Here is a 12,493-nt window from a genome sequence, read left to right as displayed (position 1 = left end):
CGCAGAAAAAAGAGTAATAACTGAAAAGAGCTAACTAAAAACGTAAAGAGCCCCATCGAAATCCTTGGCGCGCTTTACATTTAGCCGCGTTCATCTTTAATAAATTTTTATGCCGTATGCTAATAAAGATTTTCTGTCGTGCCCCAAGCCATTTGCCACGGCGCTGGCTACGGCAATGGCTATGCCACTGGTTCTGCCACTCGTCTCGCCTCGTCTTCTCTGCTGTCCCACACACTGGGTTGGCGTTGACTGGCTGACTGGCTGGCTGGCCGGGTTGGTTGGTTGGTTGGAGGCTCCGTTTTAATATCCAGCCACGTATGTCATGGCACAAAACCATTAAGCACAAAAAGCAAAGTAAAAGCTAGAGCTGAATGCAAGAGCGAAACAAAAACCAAAAGCGAAAAAAAAAAACACAAAAATAATATAGAAACCGACGGGGGAAGAAGCAGTGGAGAAACAGGAAAAAAAATTATGCCCCAGACGCCGCTGAATTTTAAATGAGCCTTTATGGGCTTCATTTCAGCGTGTAAATTATCTCATTTGTCAGCAATTGCGCTATGCGTGTGTTAGTAGTGTATGTGAATATGTATGTGTTTGCGTGTGTGTGTGTGTGTGCTGCCAAAGACTCAAGTGCTCGCCTAGACTGGAGCGTTACGTCCATGTTAAATCCTCGACTGTAATTCCGCAACACACTTTCCGTCTCACAATTCATACATATATGCGACATGTACTCAGCCATTTGTAAAATGATTCAATGGCGTCTCCTGAAATTTAATGAGATAAGCGCACGGTTTGTGCGATTAGATAATGTTATGCCCAGGCAAAGACCAGCCGTTGCGTATCATCCTGTCTTTGGCAGGCAGACACACACACACACACACACACACACACACACACACACACACACATTTCTATATACATATATGCACTGCAAATATACAATGAACAAATTTATCATTTGCAGCATTTGGATGTCTGTCTCAATTCAGCGAACATAACGCATTTTGGAATGCGTTTACGCTTTGGAATTCGCTTGGTACACTTGGCAGGCATTCCATGAGTGAAATGCAAACAAATCCGAGACGCCGCAAATGAGCACCAACAAGATGGGCATTCACCAAAAATGGTACAAGACAACATTACAAACCGTTGAGTTGAGCGAGAAAGGGTTGAAATCTATCTAAACTCTTATTTAAGTTGTCAGAAGTTAATTTTGTTTGTCAGACTGATTTCCGTAGATGTGGCCAAGGCGTAACGTGTCCATTATTCGCTCAAAAAGCGGTTAGCGCTGATCCAAGTCCCTTGTCACACTAAAGAGACAGAACAACGAACATTTTGCTGCAGAAACAGACCATCTACAATTTTCGCAACAAAATTCACACCTTTATCTGCCTTGAAAAGGATCTAGTAAAGATATTTAACTAATTATTTTTATAGTTCTAACTGACTGAGATTCGTTAAGGAAAATCACGATACAAATGAATTATGTTTATCTATATAAATCTATTTATTTATAAGAAGAACGGCAAATAATTCTTTTAAAAAAATGTTTCACAGCTTGGAAACTTATTTGGAGCGTAAGATATAAAACTGACTTTTTAATAGCACTACTGACTGAGATACATACAGAAAAGTCCACTAATTAGTTTTTGGAATGACCGAAGGTCATCGAACAAAAAGTACCTAAACATATATATCTATATAATTAAATTGAAAATGCTACTAATAAAGCTTGTAAAAGAAATGTTTGTGACACAAAGAATATTGCTCTCAGTTGCTTGGCTGCATATAAACATATCTATGTTCATACATATACATATATATATATATATATATATATATATATGCAAGAGAAATATTCTTTATGTCTGTAACATTTTTTTTTACAAGCTTTATTAGTCGCATTTTTTTATTTTTTTAATAAAAGTGTCGCCTACGAAGCGGTGAACAACCTGAGGTGATAACTCTAACTGCCGGTTGAGCTTAGCATTCTGGGATTTCCACTCAAATTGCGAAGGATAATAACTAAGTATGTACTAACACAATAAACAACAATGAAAATAAATTTCTTAACTTTCTATTGCAGTCCAAACATCCTTTTGTTAAGCTTACTGGATGAAATTCGCTTGAATCTCTTTAGAAAACTTTTCTGGATGACTGCCTCATAAATACGGCAACTGTTTGTAGCTCAGACTACCAATTAGTAGTTAAAAATTGATGTATTTACAAATGTTATTTCATTTTATGCTCTCGCCTTTCGTTTCATTTTAACAAACTTGTATATGCTGAAGTTTTTTTTTTTTTTTTGAACACATATGTGTACATATGTACATATGTATGTATGTATGTATGTAGAGGTATGTAGGTACTCTTATATTTTGAAGCACAACAAGAGCAACGCAGTTCTGGACAAGCGGGGCCCGAGCCCACCTTTTGACAAGGGCATAATTAAAGTGTAACAGGAGTAAAAGCAACGCCCAGTAAACGTACCCAAAACAAGCTCCACCCAATAACAAAAAAAATACAAAAAAAAAATGGAAAACAAAAAAAAACCTTGTTACAGCTCCCAACGACGTCGAAGTGAAGAAAGAGACGAAGGCGCAGGAAGGCGGCAAGTCGTGGCAAGCGAAGGCAAGCGAAGTCAAGGGGAGACAAGGGGAAGCAAGGCCCACATAAAAGAGAAACCCACTCTATGGGGTGAAAACAGGTTGTTACTTCCTTGCAAACAAGGTTCCGTTACCGTTATGCCGCTATATAGTATGCATATCTGTATATCGTTGTGTGTGTGAGTATATTTTTGTCTGTAGCTGGCGTATAGAAGAAAAGCACGTTATTGCCAATTTAACTTACATTGTGCATGTGTCTTTAAACAAAGATTTATGTACCCACTTGCATGCATACTCATAGCTACCGAAGTAATATAAATGTACGTGTGTGTCTGTGTGTGCTTACAGTGGTTGTAGAACGCTCCTCTTCCAGACGTTATGCTTAATCATTGGGTTTTTTTTCTTAACAAAAAATTATATTTAAAATAAAAAATTAATAATCAATTATTTGATGGCGTTGAATAAATAACTCCAGCTCAATTAATAGAAAAAATATTAAACTACTCAAAATCAATTTTAAAGTACATCTTAAAATTCTAGAAACCGGTTGATAACATTTTTTTTTATTATGATGAGCTGCTTGAGATCAATATACTCAATACTCGTATACTTGGTGACAAATGATCTTTAACACATTAATTAATTAGTAATCTTTAAGTAATCTTTACAAAAAGAAAAGAGAAGCATTTTAGATTTTAGATAAATATATAAATATAAATCTGTCTGAGATCTTATGTTTTTTGTTTAACCAGTGTTACTAATAATAATAATCCGTTAGCAGAAAAAAAATGGCTGCAAACATAAGATAATAATTACAAATTTGCAAAAGGCAAATGAAAGCAGTTTAGATTGCGCACAACATTAAAAATTAAGCAGCCAATTTAGTATTTAGACATTTCTCAAATCGTTACCAAATTACACCACTGTATGGGCTGCTTTCTGTGTGTGTGTGTGCGGGTGTGTGTGGTGTGTGTGGGTGTGTGGTGGTGTGTGGGTCAGGTGTGCGGGTAATAACTTGCTATAGATGTGAGCTGTTCTTCTTGTTGTTGTTGTTGTTGGGGACTACGTGCCGAGTTGCCACTTAAATCAGCATAATGATATGCACTTATTGTTGTGGCAAATTTGTTAGCGGAAATGCTGCGAGAAACCGCCGCAACAGAAGCAGCGCACCCAACCGCAACACAGCCGGCCACCGCCCGCCACCCGCCAACCGTCGACCGTTGCTTGCCTCCCTGGCGATGTCGATTTCTTCATTTGCCTAATACGAGTCGACGCCATCATTAATCTAAAATATGGCAAAGACACACGCATGTACACACACACACACACACACACACGCACACACACACACTCACACACACAGACGAATAACGATGTGCATGTAATTATGCTCAGCCACACGCACTCACTCACTCAAAACACATCCACTCACTCCCACACACTCATACACTCACACACAGATACACACTCACACACATACACTCACACACACACATACGCATACGCATTTGCGTAAGCCTTGTTAATCGTGACAAAAGCTTATTGCGGGTTATTTGGGCTACTTGTTTCACATCCGGCGTCAATGTCGCTGCCGGCAAAAATCAACACTGCGAACATGTTTGGAGTTGTGTGTGAGCGTGGTATGTAATACAGTTATATAGGCAAGCATATGTGTGTGTGTGTGTGTGTGCGTGCCTGGTCCCACTGGCACACGCTGTCATCCCAAGTAGAAGCGCGCGTCACTTGCACACACATAATAAACATTTTAAACATTATATTCGTGTTTAGCAGCAACATCAACAGCAGCAGCAGCAGCAGCTTCTTGCCTTGTTGCTACTTCTGTTTGTGGTTAATGCTACACCCTTTATTATACCCTTCCAGATGGCTAGAGGAGATTCCTGGCTTTGTTCTTGATCAGCAACACCAGCCGAGTTTATCCAGCTACATTCCATGAAATGAATAACTATTTGAGTCACGAAAATATACTACCAAGACTAAGATACCGACTAATAATTATGCTCTTAACCTTTTTGCAACAAATTATTAAAAATTAAAAAAATACACTCAGAAAAAACCGACTTGGAAACTAGAAAACTTGTCTGTTTTTTTTTTTAGAAATAATTTCTAAATATACGAACAACAATTTCACAAATTTGAAAGGTTTTCTTTATTTTTTAAGGAATATATTTCGTAATAATATTTCTAAGAAGTAGAAATGAAAAACGTTGTTTTTACAAAAATCCTATTTCAAATGCATAAAATAGTAATGGAAATCAACGGTTTTTTGAAATATACTGTCTTAATAATAAGCTGAGTTGCCAAATTTTTGGCGAAAGTTCAGATTGATCTTTTTGGTAAGTGTAATTTTTACCAATTTAAATTGAACTGTGTGAATCCAACTAAACTTCAGCCTGCAAGTGTATATAATCTTCGATATGACTAAGATATCTGATTTTCTTATTGTTGTTGTTAGTATATATGCAAGTGGGTGTTTGTATATATATGCGGGGGTGTGTGTGTGTGTCTCGTTCGTTTTCAGCAAAATTTACGGGTTTTAACGAATAATGGCGCTTGTGGGAAATGAACGTTTTGTGTTCGCTTTTGCTTGTCATCGCTGCGCGCCAAACACATTCGCAACGCGTTCCACACAGCATTCACCACTTTATCAGCATTTTACTTTTAGCCGTTATTACCACACACACACACACACAAAGTTCGCCCACTCTCAGTACATTAGCGCTCAGGCACACACTTTTCCCACACACACACACACACATAAGGACACACGAGCATACACGCATCTATGAGTTTTGCGACTCTCCAAGGAAATTAAAAAACAACTAAAACAAATTAACAATGTAATGACAAAGTTGCAAGTACATACGTATTTACAATATATTCCAGACAAATATACAAATACAAACAGTAAACATATATTTACAGTGGTTGTTTTCCAAGGCTCTGCTCATTTTATAAATTTTAGTACAAATTTATTTATATTAATTATAGAGTAATATTTTACAAAAAGTTAGAGATCATAGAAACTAGTGAGATTTATCAGGTTATCTTGCTAAATCCGGTTATATAGCAAAACTAAATTTATAAGTATGTATATATATAAGATACATTTTAATAGCTTTAGAGAGATAACAGATAAAAATTGCCCTATCGATTTGGCAAGTGATGCTGATCGGGAATATAAATGCCACATAATACAGACAGACCATATCGACTTGACTAATTATGCTGATTAACAATATACATATACCTTATTAGATCGGACACGTCCCTTTCGGAGCGTTACAAAAATTACGACAGCATTTAAAATTCAAATTGACCAACAGAAAAGTAAATGAAATTATAACAATCAATCAGAGAGCATTATTTGCATATTTTTGCAAATAAAAACAGCACTTATAAAAATTAAAAATGCTTGCAACCACTGTATCAACAATTACTTATACATATATGTGCACACACACACACACACAAACACACACACACATTCATATGCATATGCTGTGGCTTCTTGTAAACACTCGCACAGCTGGCAGCTGGCAGCAGGCTAATAACAAATCAAGCATTTACCAAAAGAAAAAAAAATTGAATTACCAACAATGCCCGCCCAGTGCTTATGGGACACGCACACACACAACACACGCAGACACACACTCAGAGGCCAAACAACACACACGCACACACCCAATGACTATGTTAAGTATACGCCATGGAATCGAGAAATTCGCACTTGCACTTGGCAAACGCTTTTAATGATGATCGATTTGGGTAAACAATGAAATTTCCGCATTCAAATTTTATTGCTGGCAATCAGAGGCTGCTTCCTGCTCAGAGTTCGCCTACACAATAAGCTGGTAATAGTAATGGCAATGGCAATGGCAACGATAATACACCGACGTACATACATACAAATATATATTATCTACTTAAATTGCATTAATCTATCAAGTGGGAGAGAGAGTGCCGCCCTTTTGCTGTTTGCTTGCTAATTTTCAGTTGAAATTAAGCGATTGTTATCTTTATCACATCCGATTTACATACGCATCATCCGCTGACATCAATATTTGCAGTAATTTAAAAAAGCGCTACGATATTAACTTGAGCCACCCTTTTTGAACCGCCCAACAGCATAAACAGCTGTCTTGAGTTTAATACCAAATATGTCATTTATTAGAACTTTGAGGTTTATTTAGCTTAACAGTGCTACGGTCACACTTACAAGCATTTGTAAACAAATGTCGAGCGTTGCCAGACCATCAAATCGTACAATAATATCACAAAATTCGACAAACAAATATTTAAACAAAGCACTTAATTCTTAATTGTGTTAAATAATTAGTAACGCACTATTCCTTGCCGCCAGCTGCAAAAAGAAGAATATAACCAGCCAAAGCAGGAGCGCCAGCAAACATTCCAATGCACTTTCTCCAGCTGGTGCAAAACCAGTCTTGCCGCTTTTGTTGTTGCTGTGTTTTGACATCTATGCGATATCAATAGAAAAAGAGAAGAAAAAAAAAACGTACTGTTGTCGTTAGCAGACTACTAAGCACCTGTGTGAGCAACAACAACATCAACTTTGTTGATTGCCGTGTTTTGCTCCGTTTTATTGGCATGGCCGAGGCGACAATGGAACAACGACAGCCACAGTCACATCTTGCCCACTCTTGAGCACGTTTCGCATCGAATTCTCTCTCGCGCAACAAAAATTCTTTAGTTGTTTTTTCTGTTTTTTTTCTTCTTATTGTAATTTGCATAAAGCTGCCATATGCATAACTCAGCGCTGAGCATGTTTCTCAAATTGAGTCACAACGCAATTTTAAGCTAAACGTAAGTTTGACGTTGCCAAATACACAACAAATACAAAAAAAAAAATCATTCTAACGCCACTTTCACATTAGGCCACACTTAAAGCAGACACGACAAACACATTTATATATATATATATATCTATATATATAGACCACTTTAAGAAGATGTCAAGCATTGAGGAGAAAGTGCGCTGCATATTGAATGGCTCCGATCTGGGCGATATAACGCAAGAATTATGCGACTTCTCGCTTAAAGAGCAAAATGCCACGGCGGAGGCGCAGGGTGTGCAGCCATCAACTGCCTCCGATTTTGTGCCCAAAGTTGGCCAGACGATCAATTATATTGTGGCCTGTGTGCTGTTCAATGAGCACGACGAGCTGCTCATGATCGAGGAGGCCAAGCCCAGCTGCGCAGGTGAGTAAAAGAGACACACACTGAAAAACACATGGCCATCTGATCCAACTCTCTCTCTATTTGTCTCTTCCACTCTTTGGCTGTCTGGCCAGGCAAATGGTATCTGCCCGCGGGTCGCATGGAAAAAGGTGAATCCATCACGGAGGCGGCCGCACGCGAGCTGTTCGAGGAGACCGGTCTCAATGCGGAGATGACAACGTTGCTGGCCGTGGAATCAGCCGGTGGCTCCTGGTTTCGTTTTGTGCTAACGGGTCGCATTACGGGCGGCCGTTTAAAAACACCATCCGAAGCGGATGCGGAGTCGATACAGGCGCTCTGGCTGCGCGATCCCAAAGAGGTGCCGCTGCGTGCCAACGATATACTCAACATTATCGACATCGGTCGCGCCCATCATCAGCATGAGAAGCAGACAAAGGCCGACAAGCAATCGCAGTTGCAGCAGTGGCATGCGAATATTCTGCCCACACGTTATCCGCACAAGCACAACTATTTGCGTGTGCTGGCCGTGGCACGGAAGCGTGCCACCAACTCGATGAACATACTGATTAGCGAGAAGAATGCCCATCATTTTCCCACTGTGGAAATGCATCCGAATCGCAGCCTGCACTCAACGTTGCGCAAATTCATGATTGAGATATTTGGCGCTGAGCTGCCGCAGCATCGGCCACATGGTCTTCTCAGTGTGGAGCATGCGACAACTGGCGAGGCGGACAGCGATGGACTCTGTCTGAATCTATTGGTTGCGTTCCGGCCACCGCTCGAAGAGATTTCGCTAATTGGCAAATGCATTTGGCAGGAGCTCAGCGCGCCGCTGGACGAAACGCTGGCCAGAATTTTGAGCAGCAAACATGCGTCGATACCACTGAACGTGATACGCTAGCTGCTCTAGTTAACTACTTCTAGCCTAATATATATTTCAATGGTGCAAGCATATATATATACATATATATATTTATTTATATATATAGATATTCCCTATAAGTAGACAACTTCAATTGCCACTAAATCGTGCAAATCTTTGTGCATGCATGTTCAATTTTAAGAAAGTCTTATTTCATTACAATTAAATGTCTGTACAATTTCCGTAATATTCCAGATTATATATCTGTATTAGAGAAACGCTCTACTAAATATTGTGCGGTATCAATTGAAATGCCTTCGAAATTGGCTAAATTGTTGGCCCAAAGCCAAACATATTTCGCAGTTAGTTACTAAATGCACAGACACATTTTATTTATACAATAAATGCAATCGAAATAATTCCCATAAAATCTTGCTTGTGTGTGTGAGTTTGCCTACTTGTTGTGTGTGTGTGTTGTGTGTGTGATTTGGGTTGTATCAAATATTGTAACAGTTGACTAGGTCAAATTTAGGTCAAAGTAACATGCACGATAGGAATAAATCCGCTTTAGCCCTTCCAAACGGAGTTGAACAGATCCATAAAGGAGTCATAGATCATGAATGTTATGGCCACATCGAGACACACACGACCCAGACGCGGCACGGTGCCCTTGTAGAATGCGCCCAAGCCCTCGTTCTTCATTATTTGCATTGCACAATCCGCCGTATTCTTGTACCTGGATGCCTCCAGACCCTGCATGCGCGTCTTGACCACATCCAACGGTGTGTTGCCAAACACTGAGGCGGCACCAGCAATCGCACCGAAAACGCCCACAATCAATTTTGGCACTGGCTTATTTTGATCACCACCCTGCGATGAGATGAGATATGATGATTATTATTAAAGAGTGATGCACACAACACACAAGTTGCTCATTGACTTGGTTACCTTGTACATATCCTTCAGGGATTCGATGACAAAGAAGCGAATGGCTTGGTTGGAGCCCTGCTTCATGATCGTTGGTGTGAGACCCTTGTAAATGCCACTGATACCCTCCGCCTTGACAATCTGTCCGACGCCATGGGCAAAGCCCTTAAACTTGGGATTCGCACTGCGCTGATCATTGATGAACTTCACCTTGATCGTCTCCATGGGCGTGACAGCGATGACAGCCTCACAGACGCCAGCACCCAGGCCGCAGAGCAGCTTGCCCGCTGTGCTCAGCTGGCCCGAAGAATCGACGGCGTGTGAACGCAGGAATTCAAATGCACCAAATCTGGAAGCGAACACAAATCAAAATCAAATTACATTCAGAGGAGTGAGCTGGAAAACTGACCTGGCTGCTGATTTGGGTATGCTGCCGTACAGGAGGACGCTCAGACCGCGATAGAGACCAAAGAATCCCTTCTGTTGCACCGTCTTCTTGACACAATCGGCAATGCCGTTGTATCGCTTATTGGCCCCCTTCTCGTCCAGCTGCAGTTGCGTTTTCACGTATTCGGTGGGATATGTTATACAGATCTCAATGCCGCCAGTTATGCCACCGGCAACGATACCCTTGAGTCCCTTGGAGCCGCCAGCTCCCGCGGCGGCTCCTCTGTCGATCATCCAGGGACGACACAGAAAGGGGCTAGGTAACCTACGATCCATATTAATCTGTGGACATTGGTGTGCATCGGTTAGTGAAGAGTTTTTAAACTGATTAGACTAGAAACAAAATTTTTATTTTTGATTGTTTTTTCAAAATAAATAACAAGTTGGGAATCTGTATACATGTGTGTGTAGGCAAATAGTAGGCGCATACAAAATTGAATGGCTAACAAGAGCAGCCGCTAGAAAATCACTTCATCACTTTCAGAATTAAGAATCATAATATTCAAGGCATTATACAATATTCAAGCAGACAATTCTTTTGCTAGTGTCTTAATTATATAATATATAATATACAATACACTTTTTTTTTAGAAAATACAAATTGTTTGGTAATTGGAAGCGTTGCAAAGTACATTGTTTGCTTATAGTTTATTGCTAATCTATAACATTTGCTTATTTCGTGACAATTCATGATTTTATCGCGCTGTTCTCACCTTGAATCCAAAGTTCAAACAACAACCAAATATGTTGTATAAGAACAGACACGAATTTAATGTGACTAATGTGTGTTTGGTCTAGTTTTTTTCCCCTTTGCCATTGAAACATCTTTAGCTGATTGTGATTACTTAAGATCGTCTGATAATTGATACTGGCAATCAATGTTCTTTTCGCTCACTCTCTATTTTTTTATTTGGCTTTTTTTTATTGTTATATAAGACTTGCAATCGCATAATTAATAATGGATTTAACAGCAAAAATTATGCATATTTATTCATGAATTTCATTTAATTTACACCGCCTTTTAACAAACTCGAACAGTCGCCATAAAGATAAACAACGTTTTATGATAACTTTTCGGTGTGTCCACATACGCACACACACACACACACACACATTCAGTTCAAATTGGAGGACTGGAACCGCTGGCGATCGAAAAATTCTGATTAGAAAAACATACACTCAAGCATGTAAATGGAAGTTTGAGCGTTTTGCTGGAACTCAACTCACTTAATTACAATCGAATAAATGCAATAATTAGAGCTTTTGGGATCTGGTGCTTTTTGGCCGTTTGATGAGCTGATTGGAATGCGAATGCGACCCGTTCGCGGCTAGGGCAACAACTCAACTGCCTTCACGCTATGGAAAAAATTCCATTTTCCAATCGCAGAGAAAGCTACGCCAATTCAAATAAGCAGTCCAATTGTAAGCATGCAGACAAGCAAGCACCAACCAACTGCTTCTCGCTCAAGATCAAGCGACAGAGTGAGAGCGCCAGAGCGAGAGCGAGAGCGAAGGCAAAAGCAAATGCCGCTGACGAAGAGCAAAAGTAACGACGATGGCGTGATACTGAATTTTTTTTATGACGACGCGGCAGAAAAAAGATCTGCGTCTCTTAATCAGCAAAACTCGTTTGGCATTTTACAACTTGTTGAGAGCTTTTTTCAACTGGAAAAGCTCGCCCTTGCGCTGCGACAAGAGAAAAAAATGTATTAATTTGTAGAACTTTTCAAACGAGCGCGCAACACAAACAGCCGCAAAATAGACAAACGTTTTTTTCTTAACAGCGATTACACAACATAAACACTCACACACACAAGTATATGTTGTGCTGGCTTTGTTTGTAAGTTTATACCTAGATATTAATTAATCAAAGTCCATGTACAGTTATTACACTTTTGCCAGCGTTACGACATAATGCTTATCATTTAATGGCACGTCGTATTAATTTACCAAATAATATTTATTTAATCAGCAGCCATGTGGATAACGACGGAGCTTTAAACTAAACTAGAACCGGCAAACTGCAACTGTTAACTAAAACGAACGTATACTTTTGATTTACTCACTGTTGTCCCCATTTAACTGTACTGCGCATGCGCCAGTTCCAGGTCCAGGCCACCCACACAAGCACAACGCATAAGCTGTTAAGTAAGGAATTACGTGAGAGTCGCCTTTCAATATACAGTGGGCAAAAATTGTTGAGCACGTCTAGAAATAACTGAAGACTTCTCAATTTTCTCTCATGCAAACCGATATCCAAATATCAAACAAAATCCGACAAGTGCAACTTTTGACCCTGAACAATGAAACCCATCAGAAGTAAAATGAAACCCATCAGAAAATATCATAGAATACAGTGGAGCGTACGAGAAATATAAATATGTAGAAAATCTAATTCTAATTCTAATTAAAAATATGTACAGTTGAGTTT

The 12,493-nt window shown here is 39.5% G+C and overlaps 2 protein-coding genes across 6 annotated transcripts; one reads left to right on the top strand and one right to left on the bottom strand.

Annotated features, from left to right (window-relative positions):
- The first annotated feature begins 6,927 nt into the window (after positions 1–6,927).
- LOC6568051 (8-oxo-dGDP phosphatase NUDT18) lies at positions 6,928–8,935 on the top strand. Of its 2 annotated transcripts, none has more exons than XM_001994552.2 (3): positions 6,928–7,451; positions 7,584–7,847; positions 7,940–8,935. In XM_001994552.2, exons 2-3 carry the CDS (start codon positions 7,598–7,600, stop codon positions 8,725–8,727), a joined length of 1,038 nt encoding a protein of 345 aa, XP_001994588.1. In that variant the 5' UTR covers positions 6,928–7,451; positions 7,584–7,597; the 3' UTR covers positions 8,728–8,935. The 2 variants fall into 2 exon arrangements, with proteins under 2 accessions (XP_001994588.1, XP_032596267.1); XM_032740376.1 differs by having other exon boundaries at positions 7,523–7,847.
- A 120-nt stretch (positions 8,936–9,055) lies between these two features.
- Positions 9,056–12,093, bottom strand: LOC6568052 (putative tricarboxylate transport protein, mitochondrial). Of its 4 annotated transcripts, none has more exons than XM_032740379.1 (4): positions 12,013–12,093; positions 10,025–10,344; positions 9,637–9,964; positions 9,056–9,558 (listed from the first exon to the last, which is right to left on the bottom strand). In XM_032740379.1, the coding sequence occupies exons 2-4, from the start codon at positions 10,336–10,338 to the stop codon at positions 9,256–9,258; spliced, it is 945 nt and encodes a 314-aa protein (XP_032596270.1). In that variant the 5' UTR covers positions 10,339–10,344; positions 12,013–12,093; the 3' UTR covers positions 9,056–9,255. The 4 variants fall into 4 exon arrangements, with proteins under 4 accessions (XP_032596270.1, XP_032596269.1, XP_032596271.1 ...); XM_032740378.2 differs by lacking the exon at positions 12,013–12,093 and adding an exon at positions 11,290–11,409; XM_032740380.2 differs by lacking the exon at positions 12,013–12,093 and adding an exon at positions 11,298–11,389.
- Positions 12,094–12,493: the final 400 nt, after the last annotated feature.

This window comes from Drosophila grimshawi, unplaced genomic scaffold (assembly GCF_018153295.1).
Source record: "Drosophila grimshawi isolate 15287-2541.00 unplaced genomic scaffold, ASM1815329v1 contig_311, whole genome shotgun sequence".
Taxonomy (NCBI): domain Eukaryota; kingdom Metazoa; phylum Arthropoda; class Insecta; order Diptera; family Drosophilidae; genus Drosophila; species Drosophila grimshawi.
The sequence above is the reverse complement of the archived record's forward strand: the minus strand, read 5'-3'. Positions and strand labels throughout refer to the sequence as shown.

Bases quoted from the DNA above. Each gene is read 5' to 3' on its own strand.
- LOC6568051 (XM_001994552.2), top strand. From the start codon at position 7,598: ATGTCAAGCATTGAGGAGAAAGTGCGCTGCATATTGAATGGCTCCGAT. The intron at 7,848-7,939 runs GTGAGTAAAAGA...CTGTCTGGCCAG, and splicing joins GGCCAAGCCCAGCTGCGCAG to GCAAATGGTATCTGCCCGCG.
- LOC6568052 (XM_032740379.1), bottom strand. From the start codon at position 10,338: ATGGATCGTAGGTTACCTAGCCCCTTTCTGTGTCGTCCCTGGATGATC. The intron at 9,965-10,024 runs GTCAGTTTTCCA...GTTCGCTTCCAG, and splicing joins ATACCCAAATCAGCAGCCAG to ATTTGGTGCATTTGAATTCC. The intron at 9,559-9,636 runs GTAACCAAGTCA...ATCTCATCGCAG, and splicing joins CCCTGAAGGATATGTACAAG to GGTGGTGATCAAAATAAGCC.